Source organism: Hemicordylus capensis, chromosome 1, assembly GCF_027244095.1.
Source record: "Hemicordylus capensis ecotype Gifberg chromosome 1, rHemCap1.1.pri, whole genome shotgun sequence".
In the NCBI taxonomy this organism is placed as follows: Eukaryota; Metazoa; Chordata; class Lepidosauria; order Squamata; family Cordylidae; genus Hemicordylus; species Hemicordylus capensis.
The window spans coordinates 147,183,845-147,207,208 of NC_069657.1; the positions used below are offsets into that span (position 1 = coordinate 147,183,845).

The 23,364-nt window shown below is 46.3% G+C and overlaps 2 protein-coding genes across 15 annotated transcripts in view; one reads left to right on the forward strand and one right to left on the reverse strand.

Annotated features, from left to right (window-relative positions):
• Nucleotides 1–13,964, forward strand: part of LOC128335629 (uncharacterized) — a 32,899-nt gene extending 18,935 nt beyond the window's left edge. For 6 of the 11 annotated variants that reach the window (XM_053274237.1, XM_053274255.1, XM_053274228.1 and 3 more), the window contains 2 exons: nucleotides 10,488–11,709; nucleotides 13,547–13,964. In XM_053274237.1, the coding sequence (XP_053130212.1) occupies nucleotides 10,488–11,709; nucleotides 13,547–13,672 (1,348 nt within the window). In that variant the 3' untranslated portion in view covers nucleotides 13,673–13,964. Of the gene's footprint in view, nucleotides 1–3,256; nucleotides 3,419–10,113; nucleotides 10,156–10,487; nucleotides 11,710–13,546 lie in introns of those variants that run through there. The other 5 variants (XR_008311672.1, XM_053274273.1, XM_053274281.1 and 2 more) reach the window with 5 other exon arrangements.
• Nucleotides 13,965–19,109: 5,145 nt separating this feature from the next.
• The window catches only part of SLC4A3 (solute carrier family 4 member 3), a 77,677-nt gene continuing 73,422 nt past the window's right edge, over nucleotides 19,110–23,364 (reverse strand). For all 4 annotated transcript variants that reach the window (XM_053246672.1, XM_053246687.1, XM_053246698.1 and 1 more), the window contains one exon: nucleotides 19,110–23,104. In XM_053246672.1, coding sequence (XP_053102647.1) covers nucleotides 23,027–23,104 — 78 coding nt within the window. In that variant the 3' untranslated portion in view covers nucleotides 19,110–23,026. The remainder of the gene's footprint in view (nucleotides 23,105–23,364) is intronic.

Sequence of the window (23,364 nt, forward strand, 5' to 3'; positions counted from 1 at the left end):
ATTTTATGCTGAAATTAAAATATTGCCCTGGAAAATCAAATGTGGATGCTGATGTGTTACCCAGGATACATTTTGATATGGTTACATAACAGTGTTCTAAAGAAACAACTACTGGTGTTGCATATGCCACTTTACAAGCTGCAGATAGGCAGGAAGAGGGCACTGTATCTTGGGTGACAGCTGTGACCTGCAATCCAGAGGTTGTGGACGGGTTTGATAAAGGCATGGACTGTATGCTGCATCCCATCTCATGGCAAGAACTCCAAGCAGCCCAGAGAGCAGATCCTGACATTTCTTACATCCTATAGCATAAGGGTTTGGGGCACAAGCTCACCAACTCTGCGCATACTAAGGGAAGCTTGTTTTACAATTGCACTAACTGTATGTGAACTTTGATGGTTGATTATTTTAGAAGCTCAAGTCAAGGAATCAATTTGCCTTACCACAAAAATGTAAGTCCCTATTATATCATGAACTCTTGGTGGTAAATGGGTCTTTAAGGGAACGATTCTATTTGACTCACATGAAGAGAGACACTGAACACTATATTACCAACATTTGCAGTTGTGTCAAGCAAAAGAAACCTCATTGCTCTGACAATGTCCCACTAATGAATGTTATTACTTCAGAGCCTTCTGAGTTAGTGTCCATTGATTTATTGCATTTGGACAGAATTAAAGGAGATATGAATATATATCAGTTCTAGTGGATCATTTTATGAGATTTGTGCAGGCGTATCCTACTACCAATAAGTCTGGGAGGACAGCAGCGGACAAAATCTTCAATGATTTTATTCTGAAATTTGGTTTTCACAAATGACTACATCATGATCAACGTACAGAGTTTGAAAACCATCTTTTCAAAAGACTCCAGCATTATTGCAACATCAGCTTCTCCTGTACCACACCATATCATTCCTCAAGGTAATGGTCAAGTAGAGAGAATGAATCGAACACTGCTGGATATATTGCAAACTTTGCCAAAGAAACAAAAGTTAAGGAAAGACTTCCTTAACAAGGTGGACCATGCCTACAATTGTACACAGTATGAAGCTACTGGATCCTCCCCTTTTATTTGGGAGATCACCATGATTACTAATAAACATTGCATTTGGTCTGTCTCTGAGCACTGCATCTTCATCAAAAGACCATAGTACTTTTATAGACAGACGGAAACAACACATGAACAAAGCATGTGAATTGGCATCACAATATTCCCAAATGTTTGCTCTCTGTGGAAAATGCTGTTATAACCAGAGAGTACATGGTGCTTCCCTTAGCCCTGGAGACAGGGTGCTAGTTCAGAATCTTTCTGGAAGGGAAAGCCCTGGGAAACTGAGAGCTTAGTGGAAAAACAAAATACATGTTGTGCTCCAGACTGAGGAAGGTGATGGCCCTGTGTAGAGGAACAAGGCCTATACCTCTTGGTATTTGTAAATAAGCCCTAGTATTATAAATGAATTATAAATTGCATTGATATTCCAAAACCTCTTCATTACTTTAAATAGACTGTATGTATAAAAAGTCCCTGTGATAGGAGAAACTGGCAGAGTCAAGAGTTCATGCCTGGGTGCTTTCCAGATTACACCCTGCAATGGGGTCATGGCGGACCTTGGAAGTGTGCTTCCACACTTCCTGTGTTGTGACACTGCAGTCTCTCTGCTGACAGCAGGGTGCTGTTCACATTTCCAATGCCTTATTTTGAATTTAAATAACTGAGATATAGTGCTATGACATTGTGTACCTGGAGTAAAAAAGTTGCTGATTTTTCAGGTGGCTAGTTTCCGTGAGACTGCTCCCCCTGCTGTTTACATTTCAAATACGCTTTGCCTGAACGGAAGCATTTTACTGCTGTTGAGCAGCTAAGCTGGAAAGCACTCTGCTGTACTTTATTTTCACTTTTGAGAAAGAACTGTTTGACAGTCTGGTTTCGGAGGGAAGGGACACTTTAAGTCTATTGGTTATGTTTTGAAAAATGGAGGGAACTTTGAGTTGGGCTGATTGAAGATTTGGAAAAGTATGGATGGGAAATTTGTGTATATATAGAAGGGTTGCTTAAAGCGTAAGTTGATTTAGAGTTGGAATCAGGAGAAGAGTGCATTGCAGAATCAGAGAGGAGTTCAGCATGCAGGCAAAAGTTGAGGACTTGAAGGACGGCAGTCTGGAGAGAGACTACAGAATGGAAGAATTGCTGGCACAAAGCTGTGGCAGACAGGTAGAGCTGTTAAATCATGGGCAGAGAGTGGTACAATCTCTGCAGAACTGAAATCACTAAGAACTGGAAAAGAACAGGACCTGAGACTGAACTAAGGAAAAGCCAGAGTTGCTAAGGTGATCAACAAGGACTCTAAGTTAGGGCTCACTGAGAGTCAGGTTAGTGGATGCAGTTTTGACCACAGTTTGTTTGTTCCTTATGCTCTTTTGGTTAATGGTTTTTCTTTGAGGGTGTGGCTTACTAAAATTATGAAGTAATTTTTGATTGAAAGTTGAACATTTGCAAAGTTAAAATGTCTTGTTTATCTCTAATGAAAAATTGTAGCTTCTGTTGCTCCATCCTTTAGGCCTTACAACTCTACTAAAGTTTGTTTTTGCAACAGAAGTTTGAACGGCTCTTGTGGTAGAATTGGCTTAGAGCACAAAGGTCTACCTGGTGGCAGCAGTTACACTGGTAATTGTTGGGGAGATCCATGTCAATGTGTTAGCAGTGGTGCAGATCCTCCATACTTCGTATATGCAGTGTGAGAGGAAAATGACAATAGGAAGATTAGGGTCTTTCATTATAATTTATTACATCCTTGTCACTTTGCACTTGCAGGAGCAAGCTTCAGTCACCAATAAATTACACAAGAAATCAAGACACACACCATAAGAGTACTGTGTATCCCAGCTCTAGTGAGTCGGACATGGACTCCAACTTTTCAGAGGGTGATGATCCATTGGTCATTGGAGAGGAGAGCTGGTCTTGTGGTAGCAAGCATGACTTGTCACCTTAGCTAAGCAGGGTCCACCCTGGTTGTATATGAAAGGGAGACTAGAAGTGTGAGCACTGAAAGATATTCCCCCTCAGGGGATGGAGCTAGGTTTCAAGTTCCCTCCCTGGCTTCTCCAAGATAGGGCTGAGAGAGATTGCTGCCTGCAACCTTGGAGAAGCCGCTGCCGGTCTGTGAAGACAATACTGAGCTAGATAGACCAATGGTCTGACTGATATGGCAGCTTCCTATGTTCCTATCTATAATATGCCCCTCTATCACATATAGGATACATGGTGGAGGATAGCACTCTTGACCCAAGTGCACCAACCTTTACTCCTTCTGATGAACCAGAACTTACTCCTGCCATCCCTGATCATCCCAACACTGCAGATCAACCTATGGATTTCTCCAGTGGTGGTGTAGAAAGGCTGGAATCTTCTTCTGCATGTGAGTGTGGGAAGCTGTCAGACACTGAGCCTGCTGGATGTCGCCCAAATGTGGCAGATCGTCCAGTGAGAGAGAAACGGGCCCCACACATACTGACTTGTGACCAAATAGGAATGCTTTCCTTCAGCTGTAACAAAGATTGCTGTTCCTTGGTTTATCCACAAGGTTATATACCACATTATTGTCTACTTCCACTATTTTATCCTGGTTAATGTATACCAATGTAAAAAGAGGGGTATTTGATGGGGTGGGGAGAGAATATGAAAGGAATTTGAAATACAATCCAGTCTGGTTAAAGCTTTGTTGATATTGTTAATATAGTACTGCCACTTTAAAAAGGAAATCTATTAGAACTCTGGGGAAAAGGAGAGGGAAACCCTAGAATAGTTTTAGAGTTGGCCTAGATAGAGAGTAACCAGGTTATAAAAGTATCTGCTGAGCTGCGAAGCAATAAATGTTTGATTCCACCTTCCACTTCCTTGCACTGTGGTGTAACACACGCACCCTCATCCAAACCTGCCCAAATCCAACTGACAGCTGGCCAAACCAATTTGATACTGACTCCAACCCCATGATTAGTAAACAAAGGATGGAAGTTGGCTTGATAAGGTCAGTAAGAAGTTGGGTTGGCAGGTTCAGATGACACACTGATTCCTAATGTGTTGGAATACTTAGGGCTCTAACTTTATTAACAACAACTTATGAGCAGGAAAGGTCATATGTTGCCAAAACATCAATTCCACTACTTTCTCCACAGAGATGGGCATAACCCATTCAAAATGGTATCAACTGCTTCTATTTCAGCAGCTGATTCTCTTTCACTGCTGTTCATTGCAGCCCATTCTCAGTCAGCTGATAAATGTTCCAAAAAGACTTTGTCATGCCTGTAACAATTCTCTCAGGATTAGGAACTATTTCTCCACACCGCATTTTTATGGGAAGTCTTGCTCAATGCAAGATCATTTGAGGAAGTATCTTGCATACACTTCCTCATATTTGGAGTACTATGGAAGAAAGTGTGGGTATTTCAGTGTTGTGCTGAATGTAGTTTTCTCCTCTCTGGGTTTGTAGTGGTGGAATTCTGTGCCTTTCAGTTTCCAGTTGTGGTCACTGATGAACCTTGAGGAGAATCTGTCTCCACTGTATGTGTTTCATTGCAAGTATCCAACTTCTTCTTAATATGCATAAAACATTTTATTTGCTTATGGCAAAAAAGCCCGCATCCTTACTTCATTTTGTGGGATGAGCATTGAAACAACAGCTTGTATCCAGCAGACTGGAGTGTAGGTTGTGGGAGATGTTTCAGCCCCGGGATGACATTTTGACAGCTACTTTGGGGTGCATAGAGAGGAAGCTGGGTTACAAGTGGATGAAAATGTTTGCATTGCTGAAATTGGATTTTTTGCAAGCAGAGAACATTTGCATGGCTAGCCGTATCTCTCCCAAAGTTTGGCATATTTCTTTCAGTATGGGTAAAATGTTTCTGATGCAGTTGAGTTAAAAGGTTTGATGTTCCTTCTGCCTGGCTTGGAGTTGTTACCTGTGCTAGCTCATACTGAAAAGGACAAGCAGAAGTTCCATGGTGATGCAATGAGTCTGCTGATTTCAGTCATGCATACTGTGTGTGCCACTGTGGGCCTTGTTTCACCACCCTGTACAAGTTCAGATTATGTTGTTATGCAGGGTGGGTCCAGTTTGGGTTAACTGAGAAGCCATGGAGCTGTAGCTTTCTTCCTTGTCTGATGGAATGCTTAGACAAGGGTGGTTCCAGGGGTGGGGGCAAGCATTCACCCAGAAAATTAGTTGCCCCCCATTTCTGTTTCAGAACTCTAATGTGTGTGTCACAGCTTTACCACCCAGAAATGCACTTTGCCCCTTCTGTGCCCCCTCAGTTGTTTTTTCTGATGCCACCACTGTGCTTAGAGCTTCCCGAAAAGCACCACACTGAAAACGGAGTCTGAGCAAAAATTGTTGTTGTGTTGGAGCTTGCTGGACCCTGAGCCTGCACCGATTTTTGCCCTAGGTTGAGGACTAGTAGCACTGCATCTCTACCATCCATCACTCCTGTAAATCTGTGAGAACAGATTGATCGTTACAGATGTAACATACACATTTCCAGCACTATTTTCTCCAAAAGACATGGACCCCTTATAAGGGCTACCCTGAGCTTCCCACTCTTCAGGGAAATAACAGTAAAATTATTTGATCCCTCTCCAGTGGCAAGGCTGGCTATCACCAGAAGATTCCAGCACATTCCTCATACGTCATCTTCCTGCAGGCTGTTCTTCCTTCTTGTCAGAATTTAAAAACTGCATGGTTTTATGCCAGATGCCTGGTCTCCTCACCCGACCCCACGCCTACTACCCGTGTTGCCTTTTGGATCTCATCTAGCTTCACCATTCTATATGGCTGAGTCATAGAATCAGAGGGCTAGAAAGGATCCAAAGATCATCTAAGTCCTCTATGCCAAAACCCTGTGTAAATTCACCCACATTATCCAGATCACCGTGTGCTAGAAGCAGAGAGCAGGAACAAAGAGTGTGTTTCCCTCCTAGTTATCTGATTGCAAAATCAGAGTTTACTATTGTGGCACATAAAGCCCAGGAGACTTCCATTCAGTTTCAAACTACCCATCCCACTTCAGTAATTTTTAGTGTCCTCCTTGGACTGCACCCAGGGACATGACTATAATCAGGGGTGTAGCAAGGCTGGAGTAGGCCTGGGACAAAAGGTGAAGATGTAAGGACATGATGAAAAACAAAACATCCTCAGCACATATTTTCTCTCACTCCTATGTAGGTAGTAGCACATGCTCCCCGTGCACACAGACCCTTTCAGAAACATTTTTTTTTTTACATTTATGCCTCCTATAAAACATTTTTTTTTTTTACATTTATGCCTCCTATAACCACCTCATATATTCATACATCAGCAATGCTTGGGGGAGAGGGAAGAGCAAGCTTGTCACAAGCTGGCGGGGTTCCCTCCGTCAGGGGCCTGAGTCATTTGTCCTCCCGCCGGCAATTATTGCTGCACCCCTGACTATAATTGAACAAGATGGGACAAATGTACCTGAGGGATGAGGGCTGGGAGCATGCAATATTATTTGCACAGGAGTGATAGAGGGGGTATGCTGAGAATGTGGTGTTTTTTACCATGTCCTTACTGTTGTTCTGGAGCAAAGACATGGTGAAGGGGAAGAAAGGGGCAGGGCCCTATCCTTCTTGTCTCAGGACCCACTCCAACCTTGCTGTCCTCCTGCCTGGGCTGCTACTTCTATGAGCCATTTCATGGCTCATCCTCTTCCCCTTTCAGCAGCCTGCTCAGCTGCTTCTACCAACAGGACTGGAGTCCAGGGTGCAGCAGCAGCAGATGCTGGCTTTGTCTGTTTGAAGAGATTGTTTACTGGGCCCCTAAAGAGAGTCATGTACATGTTTCATGATACTGAGGGGTGGTGCCCATTTCTGCCAGGGCTCCTGTGCTCTTTTAGGTGCACAGCAAGCAGGCATGGGGAGCTGGCTCCTATTCATCTCACAGAAGTGGGGCTAAAAAGCCTAGGTGTTGGGATAGCTTTGCTGCCATCAGTCTTCTGCCTCCTTCCCCAGATGTGAGACTGCATCCATAGTCAATGTGTCTCGGAACGGCAAAGTAGGAAATTAAGCAAAATAGTTATTTATTTAGGGAAGGAAGAGTTGATACTGGATCCCAACCAGGGCTCCAACATAGAAAAGTGTAGAAATTCAAACCACAAGTTTTCTGATACTCACCAAAAACCCCACAGTTACTATAATCACTATTAATCAGAGATTGGGGGAATTTTGCTCCCCCTTTTACCCTTCCTGTATCTATTGCATCTACCATGTGTTGGAAGTTAAAGGATTTTGTGCTGTCTCTTGTCTCAGATAGTGGAGGACAGACTAGTAAGTCAGAGGGCTAGAGGGTCAAGACATTGGTCATCCCTTCTCCACTGCTCTGACACTATCCCTTTGGATATGTAGATTGCTAATCTCAGGGATTAACTTCCTTCCTCTCTCTCTCTTCCCTTCCTGTCCTCCTACCTTGCAACATGGCAAGCTCCTCTCCCTGCACCATGTGTGCAGAGAAGATGCAGAATCCATCTGCATCCAGCTAGATAGATAGATTAGAGATCCTAACTCTTCACTTTCCTGTCTAGAATGGAGTTCCTTAATAAATGCCTTATATATTGATTTGAAACTATGAATTGGCTCCAGGTTACTTTACTCTCAGCACACACACATGCCTAACTAAATTTACGCTGTGTTGTGCCTCTGTGCACTCTGCTATAATGAGAAAGGGATTCTCTCACCACAGAGAATTTCCAACACCATGGACCTCTCAAAAAAATGAAACAGTAACACTAACAGTCCAGTCATGCAGTCATTGTGCTGTACTGCTGTTCTGAAGGGGGGGGGGGGAGTCAGGTATTCTGCATTAGTGTTTGACCATTTAAGTGCAGGGAAAGTATAGACTAAAAAGGATGGATAACAATATTGTGTGACTTCCTCCCTCCCACCCACTAAAAATTTAGTGAACAATCCCAGACTAAAACACCCTATCTGGAAGTCCCTTGTACCATCCCTAGGAGGCATCTCTCCCAATAATTTAGCGACATGAGTTATGTGCCACATTTGGCTGGGCAGTCTGTTGTAATGCTGGTCAAAAGTGTCCTTTGTCCACATAAATCAGTTTCTTATTTCTTGTCTATTCACCTTTGTGTTATGATGGATATAGATTCTAACATACACAGACTGGTTCCTCTTCTACAGAAACCCCAGACACAACATTATCACTTCCCTAATAGTAGCGGGAAATGACTTGACTAACAGGCCAGAGATTGCCAGTTTCAATCCCCACTAGTATGTTCCCCAGACTATGGGAAACACCTATATCAGGCAGCAGTAAAATAGGAAGATGCTGAAAGGCATCATCTCATACTGTGTGGGAGGAGGTATTGGTAAGCCCTTCCTGTATTCTACTAAAGACAACCACAGGGCTCTGTGGCCACCAGGAGTTGACACCGACTCGACAGCACACTTTACCTTTTTAATAATAGGGCTAAAGAATCAAGGGCTACAATTATTTGCACGTTTACTGCTGTGAATAAATAATAACTAGCTGTGCCGGGCACAGAGCATCTTGTCTCTCCCCCCACCCTGCCCCGCCTGGCACTTGCTGGCTGGCCGGAAAGCCGGCCCGCCACCTCTGCCTGCCTGTCAATTCCCGGCAGCTGGGCTGGCCCACCGCTGCCACTGCCTCCTGTTCCCACTGGCTGGGCAGGCTGCCACAGCCTGCTGCTCCCACCAGCCAGGCTGGCCTGCTGCCGCCATCGCAGCCAGGTCTCTGTGCCTAACAGCTGCACCACTGTGTAACAAGTGGAGTTCCCCCCACCTCTGCCATCAATGCAATTGCATGTAGGGACAAGCTGCACCTCTTGAGTCCCTGCTTATTACAGAACTGTTATTGCCACAAGAGCCCTGCCGGGAGAGAAAAAAGCTGGTCAAACTACAACTCTGCCAAGGATCAGAAATGGAGGTGTGCAGTAGTGATCCTTACACCCAGAAGAACCTCCTGAAATAAGTGCTCTCTCTTCTTGAGGCCTGGAGCCTTTCCACAAGCTCCACACATTAGGCAGATCCAGGAGCAACAAATCCTCTCCTGCTCATTCCTTGCCACTGCCCCAGTCAACCTGCAGAGCAATCAAGCCTGCAATTATTCCCTATCCACTCCCTCTCTCCCCTGCCTTCTAGCAACAATTTGCATCCAATTCAAGAGCAGCCCAATATCACCCTCCAGCTAATCAAGGAGTTATTATGTGCTAACTTAATAATATCTAACACATTTCCCTCTTCTTCATTAATATAGAGTGGCTGCTTAAAGAGTTGGGATAGATTCCCAAGTCCCCTAGATCCCAAACAACTTTCCTGCTGCTGGAGACAGGCATAAGTGAGCACCACTTGTAAGGTAGAGGTAAAGTGTGCCATCAAGTCAATTCGACTTGATGGTGCCCACAAAGCCCTGTGGTTTTCTTTGGTAGAATACAGGAGGAGTTAACCATTGCCTCCCCCTGCGCAGTCTGAGATGATGCCTTTCAGCATCTTCCTATATCGCTGCTGCCCGATATAATACCAGTGGGGATTCAAACCGGCAATCTTATGCTTGTTAGTCAAGCATTTCCCTGCTGCGCCACTTAACGTGGAGCACCACTTGTACTAACCAGAATATCAAGACACTGACTCCATGCATGATTGCTTGGAAGCTCCGCTGAATTAAATGGGGCTGACTTGCAAGTATATATCCATAGGATTGCAGCCTTCATAATGGTAAAGCAGAAGAAATGAGGGTGCTGCTTGTTATGCAAAGATGAGAAACGATCATCCTTCAGGAATCCCCTCTTCCATGTAGCTATTAATTATAAATGGGATCCTGTCTTCCTTTGCATCTGGCTACCTGTTCTGTTAGTACACCATTTCAAAAATTTCCTTCTTCCAGCCCTGCTTATCAGTGAGTTTGGACTATATCAGTTAAATGTTTTGCACCCCTGATCGGTGATGGTTAGCAATATAAGGACTGAATTTCCTGCCAGCCTGTTAGTACTGACAGCAAGTCTCAACTTGTTGTTGTGTCCATGGCAAATGATGTTTATCCCTCCTTCTTTTCGATGCAATGTAAAGTAACCTGACTCTTCTTCCTGTAGATGGCTGCTGATCCTGGAGATAGTAAGTTTCCAACAGCAGAGAGTAGCAGGAGAGCTGGAAGAGGTGTGGGGCAAGAGGAAATGAGGTATAATCCTCTTGCAGAGAGAGTGGTGGTTTGTGGGGAGAGACCTCTGCTTAGTGTCTCAATAATAGCTGTGACCACATATGTCACACTAATATGAGGGTTACCAGTTGTTTTCTGGAAAAGTATCTTTGCCTTTAACAACAGTGTGAGAAGCAGAAATTCAGCAGATGAAGTGTTTCCCAGAATAGAGAGGTGGGCCATGATAGGAAACGCATCACCTGCTGAATCTTCTTGGCCTAACCAATCATTTTTCACTCTACTTTCTCAGGATGCCTAAGACATCTATGGAAACCCTGTATTCTGCTCTCCAAGATGAAATCCAGTCCTTTAAGGAACATGTAAGAAGCTGCCAACAGGCCTTTGACATTCAGACCCTTTACAATGTGCTTCTGCTGCTTTCTGGAAATGGTGGTACAGTGGATATTCAGAGCTTTGAGGAGCTGGAAGGGCTTGCTGAGTCCCAGGAGTGGGATGGACAGGATATAGTGAGGATTACAGCTAGCCACAAGAATGGTGACATTCCCAGCTATGTCTCCTGGTTTGTCTCTTACGTGAGGTACCTAGGCTCACTGAAAGAGGAGTTTGATACCAAAGTTGTATTTCCTTTGTGCAAGAATCTATACGTTAATGACGACCCAATTGGTGCATTGCCACTTGGACGCAGGCAAGAACATAGCTCTAGTGTGACAACATCTGTGGCACATACTGCTAAGCACCTGTTTTCTCTCAGGAGGAAATGGGCCTTGCTTCTGAAAGGGGGCACGATTGATGAGCAGTTCTTCAGCCCCCAAAGCAGGCTTGATCTGCAGGGCTTTGCTAACATCCATGCCTTTATAAAAGTACTGAGGCTGGTCCCAGACCTCTTTCACAAAAGCTTGGCTGCTGCATTGCTTGCCAGGCAGTGGGTGGAACTCCATGCAAGCACACACAGCCCTCACCCGGCGCACTTGGATCCAGCTGCAACCAGGAGGTGCAATGGGGCAGGACTGGTGATAGGTACCATGGAACAACGCTGGTATAATGGGCCCCTTTCCCAGCCCAGACTGCCTCAAAACAAACCTGACCAGAGGGGAGTTTTGTCTCAGTCTGAACCCAGCAGCAGCAGCAGCAGCAGCAATAATGCAGACACCTGTGTGAGAACTACCAGCCAGGAAAGGAACAGGCTATATGAGATCCATGGAGAGCTCATGTCCCTACTGTGGAGGGAGAAACGTTCTTGGGCATTGGAAGCAGAAATCAAGGAAGCAAACCAGAGAATTTCTAACCTGCAGCTTCAGTGGGAGGATAAGGAAAGGGAGCTGGAAGTGCTTGGACAACAAGTGGAGAAAGACAGTTGGAAGGTGTCGGACATGCAGTGTTGGACAGCCCTTCCTGAGCTGGATGCCTTCAAGAGGCAGCTCAGACTGGAGGAATACCACAGGAGCATCCTGTGGGGTGACTGGTTGCTTGAGTTGGAGGTCAGGCCAGCCCTTCTGCGTCCAATAAATACAGTAAGAGGCTGGGGCTAACAAACTGTGGAACCTACTGGTGGGTTCTCTGTTGCCAGCTCAGGAATAGAATGGAGCAAGTTGGGGTGGCTCCCCCATGAGGCCAGGTGAGGCAACAGCCTCAGGTGGCAAGTGTGTCACAGGGCAGCAAGTGTGGGCATCCTGTCCTACTGCCTGCTGTGGGCATCACCTCACCTGCCTGCTGTCAATGCCCCCACTTCAACTCTGCTACTGCCCCATCTCTGATCATTCCCCCCACCCTTGGCACCCCACTCCCTTACTGGTCCACCCCCCACCTCACCAGCCCAGACACGCCCTTTGCCACCACCAGCCTCAGCTGCTGATGGAGCTGGCTGTTTGCACAGAGCAAGGCAGCATGCACTGTGCCTCCAGGAGTGCTGGCTAGCCTCTCTGTGCTGCTTGTCTGGAGACAAAGCAGACAGGTTTGGTGCTGGAGGGAGGAGACAGCAAGAGTGAGAGGAGGAGAGACCTGGGATTGGCACAGCAGCACAGAGGAAAAGCCAGCTGGCTGCCTCATGCTGTATAAACAGCTTAGCAGTGGTAGTGCACCAGGTGGGATGTCTCCTTGTCCTAAAGAGGCTATTATTAGACCATTATTTAAGACACCTACCTTCAGTGCATGTGTGTGGGGTGTGTGACGTGCACATGTGTAATGGAGTGGCATGGAGGTAAGCTGCTGCCCCACGGGACCATTTTTAAAGACACCACCGGAGGGGAAAATGTGGGGGAAGCACCCTTCCTGCTCCTTAAGGTACCCTGCCGCCGCTGTCGAACTGGCCAGACCTTCGAACCGGTTCGTGCACATCCCTACTGGGAGACACTGAGGCTCTTCACACGATCAGTGTGAAGAGCCGTAAGGGGGTTTGTGGGGAGATAGGGCTTAGCCTGCACTCCCTGCAGATGATCAAAAGGCAGCCCTGGGCGGCCAGATTGGCCACCCACACGACTGCTGGCTCCATCAGTCATGGAAGTTCCAGGATGCCCGGCACTAGTGCGCAAGGCATCCTGGAAAGACCCTCGAGTCTGGGAGGCTGCTTGCACCCTTCCGCTTGGGGGTCTACTCGTGTGTCGCCATGGCGCGGAGCTGTGCCATGGTGGCACATGATCAGGAAACCCGGGTTAGCGGAATACTCGCTCCGCTAACCTGGGCAAAGGGGAGGGCTACTTTGGCGGGCTAGCCGCCAGAGAATAACCGGGCTCGCCTGCTGGTTCTCACGATGGGGAAAAAACAGGGCTGGGCTTCTTTAGCTCGATTTCCCCCCATAGTGAGAATAGCCTCACTGTTTTACAGTGGTTCTGTTCCTACCTCTTGAGCAGATTTCAGATGGTGTCACTTGGTGTCACCCCTGTATATTGTTTTAATTGTTGTGTTTGGATTTTTTGAATTTCATGTAGATCCCCTAGAGAGGTTTTATTAGGTGATTTATAAATTTAAATAAGAGTGCCTGGGTTGGTGAAGCAGATGGCAGGGCCAGTGAAGGGGCAGGGCAGTGTCAGCTCCAGCCCAGGGGTGGGGCCTGGGCATCTTGTTGCTGTTCACCTCAAGCAGTGAACAGCAATGAGCGGACATTGGAGTGAGTTCCCTTGCCACAAGAAGGTGGTGGGTGGCCTGTTGCTGTGCGGAACTGGGCCCAAGGGATGGAAAAGGGAAAGTACAGGTGGCCCTTCTCATACAATGTGAGTTATTTTGAAACAAACAGTGGAAATGCTGGATCTCCTTTGGAAGTGGGAGATGCCACCTGTGGTGGGGGGTACTGTTCTATTATATGATGCAGGAGCCACTGCTTCAATGTTGCCATTCTTCTTGTCTGTTTCCCAGTTGCAGGAATGCTACCAGGAGCTTGCAGGGTTATTGCAAGGTACGGAAGAGATTTCCTGTGATCTTCCCCAGTCAGCCAGCAGAACAGACTTTCACTCCTCTCCTCAAACATTTCTGGGTGTCTGAACAGACTGTGTTCTGGCCCTGGAGACTGAAGGGAGTGTCGGACTGCAATAGTTATTGCTGAGACAGATTATCTTGGCGAGGGGGAGTTCTACTGTCTGGCTGCCCCCTTCTTCATGAAGGCAAACTTGCTTCTGACCGCATCACATTTTGTACCACCCTAATCTTAGCTTCATTAACTAGACTACTGTAATGTGGGGCTGCCATTGAGGCCTGGATACCAGAACTGGTGCAGAACAGAATTATCCCTCTCTTTTCACCTAGAGCAGGCATCCCCAAACTGCAGCCCTCCAGATGTTGCTGAACTACAACTTCCAGCATACCCAGCCACAAAAAATTGTGTCTAGGGATGCTGGGAGTTGTAGTTCAGCAACATCTTGAGGGCCGCAGTTTGGGGATGCCTGACCTAGAGCGTATTACACCAGCTTTCTATGATCTCTGAAATACAGAGATCATAGCACAATCTGAAATACTAGTTTTCACCTATGCAGTTCTAAATGGCTTGAAATCAACATACATTTAATCTTCCCCCCTCTCCACAGCCCACAGTGATGAGACTGAGTCATAGCATTTGTTTAACAATATAAGCCATGGGCCATATTTGGATAACAAGAGTGCACACAAGGATTTCTCAGCAACTGCCCAACAACTATGAAGCTCTTTCCCCTTGATGATTCATGAGAACCTAAGCTTGAACAAATATGTGGAAACACTGTAGAGCATTTTTAACTGAGCTAGCTTTGGGGGGACAGAAATCCAGCTTTTATTAAAAATAACATTGTTTGTGGTCTTGAGGCTTTGGGATGGGCAGGTTATACATTTGGATAATTAAATAAAATGATGTGTATGGTATTACTTTTTTCTTGGTGGAAACTATCCATGTGGACCATGTACAAGCAGCCAGGATCTGTCTTGTGTTTTCCTTAGAAAACAAGCCCTGCCCAAGCCCGTCTCAGCTGCCCAGTGTTGCATGCTGGAGTGTAATCCATTTGCTACTGTCACTAAAACTATACACCCTTTTAGTTCACAAAGTGGTTTTGATAGCCAAAAGCATTATACTTATTACCACCGAACAGCAAAATGCCTATCACCATGATGGGCCTAGTATATGTAAAGGAGGAACTTATATACTGCAAAGATCTTGGTATGTGCATGCATATATGAATGCACAAGTGCACATTTCAGTTCTCTATGGGATCCCTGTCAGGCTTCAGTATAGCAGTGTCACCATGAGCAGCACTTCACCTTCCCATACTGGAGTGAATGACAGTAAAATTCAGCTATATGGGAGAAAAGCAAGATTAGTGCATGGTGTTCCCACACACACCTTCTTTCTCATCTGGGATAAGCCCCCTGATGATCCTCATCCCAGAAAAGCAAGCCCACTGCTTACCCCACCCATTACAAATCTGGAAAGCTCTGTCAGGTTTTCTATTTTTTAGGCACCCAAGAGAATGACAAGAGATTAGAAACTGGCTTATATTCAGGTTATGAATACTACTCTACCATTCATCTCAAGAGGCCTCAGGGTGGCAGTAGGGAGCTCCATAAACTGAAAGGTGCTCCTCAAGGTTTCTCAAACTGGGGGCTTCACTGCAGGAGGAAGTGGTGTAAGTTAGGATGAGAGTATATAAAGCATGTACAAGCATAAACAAACATAAATTGGAGTACATCAGGGTCGTTCACATTGCTGGTCACTATGATTTTTCAAAGGTTGATTTGTTCACACAGTCAGCTCCCTCTGGGCCATCCCACCAATTTCTGGCAAATAGGGTTGTAGAGAGGAGGCTCCTGCTTCCAATTGCCACATTCACCTGTGCCCAGGTAGTGAACTGAAAGGAGGAGGAGGAGTACATGTGTGGTCCCTGTGATCCCCCCAAATGTAATTTATTTAAATTACATTGTTTGAAAAAACATTGTTCTTAGAAAAATTATTTTCCTGATGTTCTTGCACAATAACTGTGTACTAGATCAATGGGCAGTTCCAGCTATTGTAATGGAGCACGAATTCCAAACCACCTTTTGCAGTCTCACTAGGGGTGGGACTGGGGCGGGAGGGAATCTTCCCTCTGCAATGGAAGTGTTTTCCATTTTCACTATTGCCTGGGAGTTATTCACACGTGCCTTCATGCTGCAGGGTATCTGAATACTGAAGCTGCTTTGCAGCAGATTTGCAAGATGTTTAATTCGGGGAATTAAATTGACAGTTCATATAGTCATTGGCTCCTCCAAGCACTCCCTGGCAGATCTTTTTCCTATGCATTCCCATCTACTTGCTCCGGGTTTTTTGTCCAACCAATCACAAATCACACCATAGAAGAAGAGGCAAGAGAGTGGTGTTTTGTTTTTTTTAAAGTTTGACAGCTAAGAGAGGAAGAATGGCAAAATGGGTTGCCAAGCAGCCTCTGAATCAAACAGCAGGATACTTAACCCTTGCCTTTGTGAGTGACTGCCTTCATCATCTCATGTTTGGCCTCTCCCTCTACACACCTACCTAATAGAATCAGCTCAGACAAAAAAGGGCTCAGCTTACATCCATTCTGCATATCTAAAACCTATGTAAAACATAGGAAGACACACATTTTGCAGTTTGTGCTTGTGTTTAACTCAGGAATTTCTCCCTCCCCCTCTGGACTCCCTCAACAGAGTATCACCAATTTGCAACAACACCTCCCCACCCCACTGCTGCGCTTGCAAATGCAAATCACTTAGAGCAGACCATGCCCCAAACTGCTGTCAAACTCCCCTTCACTGAGTTTTGAAAAATGCTGATTTACTGGCATGGCCACTCCACACATCAAGGGAGAAGTGGCGGGGCATAACAGAAGCCTCAGTCCCCCTGCCCACCAGCCACACACAAGCCTCTGGATCTAGAGGATTTTTTAAAGCTGGACATACTTCAGGCTAAGCCAGAATGCATAGCCTCCATTGTGGGGGGGGGGGGGAACAAAGTCCTTTCTGTCCTGGTCCCTGATAGCCCACAGGGACTTTGAGGTAAATCCAGCTAATATGTGGACTGGCACACTCCATTCCAGAGTGGATTTGAAATAAAAGCCCTGTCTGTAAAGCCTCCTGGAGATTTTTTTTTTTTTTAAATAATTTTCCAACAATGTTCTTGTGCAAGAACACCCAAACCCCAGTACATTAGAGCAACTGGAAGATCCACCACATCACTTCCTAATTGAAAAGGATATCTCATGGAACAGCAGGGCACCACACAGGGCCCCTCCCCAGACACCAAGGAACTGCTATTACTTCTTTCTGCATTTATGAAAGGAAACATTGCTGGGATGCTCTGATGTATTGGTGTTCTTGCATTTAATTTTTTCAAATGTGATTTTTTTAAAAAGGATAACCAGGTGGAAGGGAACAGGAGCTTCCCAACTCCCCCCTTCTGCTTTTCCTGAGTACTAGGCGTATAATTTTCCACTTCCCCCACATCCCCCCACTACAGAGCTTGCCTTGAAACCTGCCATGGAGTTCGCAGCTGGACCTGTCTGTTGTTCTAGTGTACTCTTGTTAGAGCACTAGAACAATGCAGGAGGGGATTAAAAAAATCAGTATTAGATGGAGCGAGAGGTGCACTAACCCCGGGTCCATGGGGACCCGGCCTGGTCCTCCAAGGCCCGGGAGGGGGCCTCCAAATGACCGGGGGGGCCTCAGCATCCATCAAGCACCCACCCCACCAAACCTCCACTGTTCCCCCCCCTTCTTACCACAGCCGAGGGGTGGCTGTGGGGGGAGCGGCGCAGTCCTTCTCCCTTCCCCTGGTGGCAGAGAGACCTTGCTTGCGACACACTCTAGACAGCGCAGGTGCACCTCACACTTTGTTAAAGATGCTGGCCCGAATGGATGTGGCCAGTGTCCCTTCGGTCTCTCCGCCGCCGGGGGGGAGGGAGGGAGAAGGGGAAAGGACTGCTCTGCTCCCCCTCCCCCCACGGCCACCCCTCACCTGCAGTAAGAAGTTTAAAAAAAAACAACACAGTAGAGGTTGGTGGGGTTTGACCCCAAAGGAGGTTTTGGGGGACCTTATGCGTGGGGGCGGCGCTCGTGGCTGGGGGGTCCAGGCACCCCAATGATTTTGGTGCACCCCTGGATGAAGCTCTGGACTGGACGTAGAGTGCAGGGTACAAGAAGCAAGTCTGCCCAAAAGTGGAATTGACGGGGTGGCAAGCAGAGCTGACACTCCCCAAAGTTTCTCCCAGACAGCCTTACCTCCATCTCAGGGGTCTATCCATACAGCTTCACAAAAATGCTGGAGTATGGCACACAAGTATTTTCAACACTCTCCCAAATTGCAGCTTTTAAAAGATACGTATAATACGTATTAAGGACCAGTCATCATGAAAATAAGCTGAGTAATGCTCCTGGCTGTATGAACAGCACATTGCTACTACTGTACTGAATTTGCGGTAAATCCCCCCATTGTCTGAATTCCCCTCTACCCTAATTGTAGTGAAGCTGGAGTAAAACACTGTTTGAAAATCCTCCTGACCTGAGATCCAGAGCTTTGTGAGTCAGGAGCAGGGATTGGACATGGAAACAGAAAGAATGGTTGAAGCAAAGGCAAAAGCTAAAGGCCCACCCAGATGAGGCATCTTGTTTCCTCCCCAACTCACCCACCCACCCCCAAAAAACCGCCATGTCCCCACCATCTGCATTGTGGACAGAGTGTTGGGGTGGTTTTTTAAAACTCATCCATGCCATTTTCTTTTCTAAATCTCCACCCACCAACTGCCATTTGTCCCAACAAGGAAAATATTCACGTTTTCCTCAGTGGGAAAAGAAGCAGTCTCAGGGCAGGCACTTTAGAGCAGGAAAATGATGGTCAGAGAAGGGTTAAGCTCCCTTTCCCCTAGTGCTGTGTCCTCAATTCAGTTTGCAAGGGTGGGGGTGAGAGATGTCCTGTGGCTACGTTTAAGAAAATTGTGGGATAATGAATCAGATATCTGGAATGAAGAGATAGCATCACAGCCCTAAGAGCCTGATTATGGTTTACACCATAATTATTACTAGAATAATTATTATAATTATTATTTACCTGATTATTGTAAAACCATATGTACACAATAGGAATGCCATGGTTCAACTTGGGTTACCAGCTATTTTCCAGCTGAGTTGCTATGTTTATCACACACACTGGGGCTCCATGTGTTGGGCTCATGAAGCTATTCTCAAAATGGAATTGGCTACTTCCTCTGGTGGCAAGTAAGTGCTTGCCCCCAAATGGAGTATCAGCCACTAAAAGGCTTTCTGACCAAACAGAAGGAAGCAGAAGAGGAACCTGAAGCTGGGTGCTAAAGCTGACCAAATCTCAAATAAGAACTGATCTCTGATGTTGACGAAATCAGCCATGACCTGAAGTCATGCTAGTCAGCAGACCTCACGAATACATGCCCAGCAGTTGAAGTTTCTTTGTGCAAATGTGCATTCATGCAAATACTCTATAGCATTTTATTTTTTAAAAGGGGAGGAATACAAGGCACATGTGCCCAGGGAAGAATCCAGAGGTAACCCCCCAAAAAACAAAAACAAACCCACATGACAGATCTTATGGCTAGTGGGTCTGCAGGCTTGTGCAAATACTCATAAGCATGTATACTGCATATCATTATTAATTAAAAAAGAGAGAGTGAAGAAAGATGAAGGTAAGGGAAAACACCAGAAAGCTAGCTAGTGTCTGGAAGTGGGCTGTAGGCCACCGGAAAGAGGATTTCAGAGATGTTTCCAGGTGTGGGATGGAGGGGGCATGCTGGGCAGAGCCAACACTCCCAAAGGCAACCCCCAGGCAGATAGCCACACCTCCAACTCAATCCTATTTTCCCACACAGCTATTCCTAACTCCTGCAATATTCCACACTGCCGTTTTCAGGACTGTTTAAATGTACAACTTTGAAAAGACTGTTGTTTCACACATTGAAAGACCAATCACCAGGAAAAAAGTTGGGAAGGGCAGTTTGCCATCAAACATCCCATAACTGTAACTGTCATGAAGCAGCTATAAATCATTGTCTGGAAAACTTTGTTCAGGCCAGAACTGGACTTTACAAATGCCTGTAACAAAACCCAGGTGGCTGCTCCTGTTAGGGCAAAGCAGTTTTCAGAAAAGGTGATTTAGAGGGAAGAAACAGCAGGGGATGAGTGCTTCACTTTTCTCTTGTCCACTGCTTTTCTGCTGTAATTCCTCTCCTCAAGCTGCTTTCCTCCGTGCCTACAGGATTCCAGATGTGTGTTCATCTTCTGTTTCCTTACTAGAAGCGGCCATCCCAGTTTTATTAAACCCACCTGCATATAATGTGTAGTTCCTCCCTAAAAGGGCTGTTCCAGTTTGAGGGATTACCTGAGTTAGTTTTTGTCTTAATACTAGGAGCTGCTGTGTTTTTATTCCATCTCATTGTTCAGTGTCTTGTTTCATGAGGACATACATGCATCTTTTGCTTGATCCCCAACTGTGCAACTGATTCTCAGCCACACAATGTTGTCACTGGCTTTGCTTGCCTGGGGAAGGATCATGGGTCCGTAGGAGAGCACACACTCTGCATGCATATGGCCCAGAGTTCAGTCCCTAGCATCTTCTGTTAAAGGAATGCAGGTAGCGAAAGGCCTGACTGAGATAGCCACTGCTCATCAGAGTAGACAATATCGGTCCAGATGGAACAATTGTCTCACACAATATAAAGCAGCCACATTTCTGATATATGATGGTCACTCTGAGGCTGGAGGAACATTAGAGCTTCCAAGCACAGGGATGCAAAGGCACACCTTGCTTTCTACATCCAAGTCCAGAAAAGGCAGCTAATATAGGTACACACATTATAAAGGGAAAGGGAATCCTTACTCTAATGCAATCCTGCAATTCTACGTGAATGGCTATTTGTGAGTTACCCATTCCTGGAGCTCAGAACAGGACCCAGGCACAAAGTTCCAGTGAAAGATTTATTGGTGCAACCATATCCATTCCTATTACATTCAGAAGACTGGCAATGCACAGGCAGAGCGCCAGGGACTCTGCCCCTATGGTTCAGGTTTCCTATCCTGGCTACATAGCGCATATTGGAGGTCACAGTCTGTGAGTGGAGCAGGCTGGCAGCCAGCTGGGAACACGTAGAGGAATACATATGGCCTCATAACTATCCAGCCATCAGCAGGCAGCCCCTGAGGTAGGTAGGTAGGTAGGGACAGCCTCCATTTAATAGGCAGGGAGCAGATGCCGTCCCTGAGTCGTGCCATGAGCCAGAGACTCTTAAGCCACAGGGTTCCATGCCTGCCTGTGGCAAGAGTTGTGGCTGATGCTTTTGCACACCCCATTATTCCACATACATAATCTAACAGAACAGTCACAAAACAGGACTTCATAGTGCTCTCCCCAGAACACACTTCACAGTTTCCTAGTATCCATATGATGATCTGTAGGAGAGCAACCCCTCTTTGGAACCTTGCACTGAACTCCAACAGTGTGGTGCTTGTGCATGAGCTCAGTCCCTTGAACTGTACCACCTGTGAAGTGGACATGACTAGATGCATGCCACTCACCAATGAAGAGCAAGGAAGCAAGGTATTGTTTCCAAAAATTCAAATTCAGTGATTGAAACAAATGCATGTTTTATGCAAATTAGTCCTACCACAAAACCTGAATTTTCATTATATGCTAATGGGGTGGGGGGGGGGAGAATACCAGGGTTTAAGAGAACACACAAGGCAGATATTGGTGGAAGTGATGAGGGGGTAGAGATGGAAGGGCCAGTGGATTTTTGAGCCAGCTGAAGTCCAGGAACTGAGAGCCACTGATTGGAAGTGTTGGGGAACAAACAAACAAACAGAGAACTCATTGAAGCAGAAGGTTCCACCAGTGCAATGGGTCAGAGCCACACATGTAGGGTGCTTGGTCCCAACCCGGCTGGGGACATTCCATTCCAGTTGTTCAAGCCAGGCTGCAGGTAGCCTTTCTTGAGACTTGGCTCTGCTGGTACGTCTTGTCCCAGATGGGGGTCATTTCAAAGCACGAATAAAGTGGGAAATGCAGTAGCAGAGTTTGGAGAATGGTGCAGGGGCTGGGAGGAGGAAGCTAGAGCAAGGAGCAAGATGAAGCTAAACAGACTGGAAAGGGAGCTGACATCTGAATCAGGGAACCTGGGAAACCAAGCAGAGCCTTCTATTCTGTGGACCAGGCAAATACCATGCTTTTGCTGCCTGCCTACGACTCAGATATTGAGAGTTCCTGTCTTCTGCTGGACCTGACGAGGGCTCTGAGCCTTGCTCATATATAGTCCCAAATGGTTCAGCAGACTAGGTCCCAGCCTTAGCTCCTATGGCCCCCACTTCTATAACTGTGTCCCCTGACACCCTTTGGCAGTGATTGGAGAAAAACACCACCACAGTGGTGTTGACTCTGTGCAACAGTTTCCTAAGTGAGAGTTCTGTATGGGTTATACAGCCTTTGCTGAGTCATTAGGTTAGCTTGTTCCTGATTTCCAGACTATGTTAGCAAGTCTCTTCTCTCCTCTGTTTCATAACTGAGTGGAGATCTGCTTAATAAATAACTGCTTGCCCTTTGGACAACCTTTGTGCAACCTGAAAGATGGTGAGAACCAAAACAATGCCATATATGAGCAGATACAGATGTGCACGAATATTGCACAAGTCCCCACATCATGCTCACAGAGCAGATCAGGGTGTAGCAGGCCCTGCTAATGCACACTGCACCTTGCTATCTTCAGCAGTCATCGCTGCCATTCCTCAGATGGAAGAGTCAGTTTCCCACAGACAGGAAATCCCAGCTAAAAGCATCATGTAGAACAGCAAATGGATCAGAGGTTATTGAATGTTCAAGGGCAGAGTCATAGGACTGAGTGGATAAGGTTCAGCATGGAGATACCAGTTGGAGGATGTGATTTCCCTCACCCCAGGAATCTGCTAGCTCTGCATGAACAGCATCACTTGGCACTGTTGGCAGGGCCTAGTTGCTCTCTTCCCTTTTCTATGCTGGCCTGCTGCTGTTTTTCCCTTAGGAAAGCAGTGGAGTCTGCTTGTCTTCCAAGGAGAGGAAGCTGAGGTACCTATTCTGGCCTACATATGGCACAGAGCAAGCACTAGCAAAGGTTTGAGGGAGGAAGAGGGGCTGGCCCCACATTCTGTGTCTGTTCAGAAGAAGGCGGCATCTCTTACTCTGCTTGGCCCAAGCTTCCCTCATGGCTTGGAGCTTCCTGAAGGACTGTGACACAATTGTCACTTGATCCAGACCCATGATCAGCTCAAAGCCACTTCTGCCTGGTGGTTGTTCAGGGAGAGCATGAGGGAAGCAGGCCTATCCCATGAAGCCAGGGGAGAACCAAGGCCAGTGGACACATGCCAGCTTGATCATACAGGCATATGAAGCTCATTGTACTCATCCCGCCCATCTTCATCAAAGTTTGGTTCTGCGTCCTCTGAGTCCAGCTGCAAGTGGGAAGGAAGGGCAGAGAAAGAGAGGAGTAAGCAGCCATCCAACCCAAGGCCATTCCTCTTACTACAGAGCAGAGGCCTTAGGTGTATCTGGGGAAATGCCCAGTCCCAGGGTGTTCCCACAAAATTGCTCTTTGCTGTTCCAGTGAAGTAAAGAAGGTGACAACAAAGTCCCTTGCTGTCTCACTTCAGGCATTCTGTTGTGGAGCCATAAAAGGTCCCCAGATTGGGATGATGCCCATTTGGCCAGATCA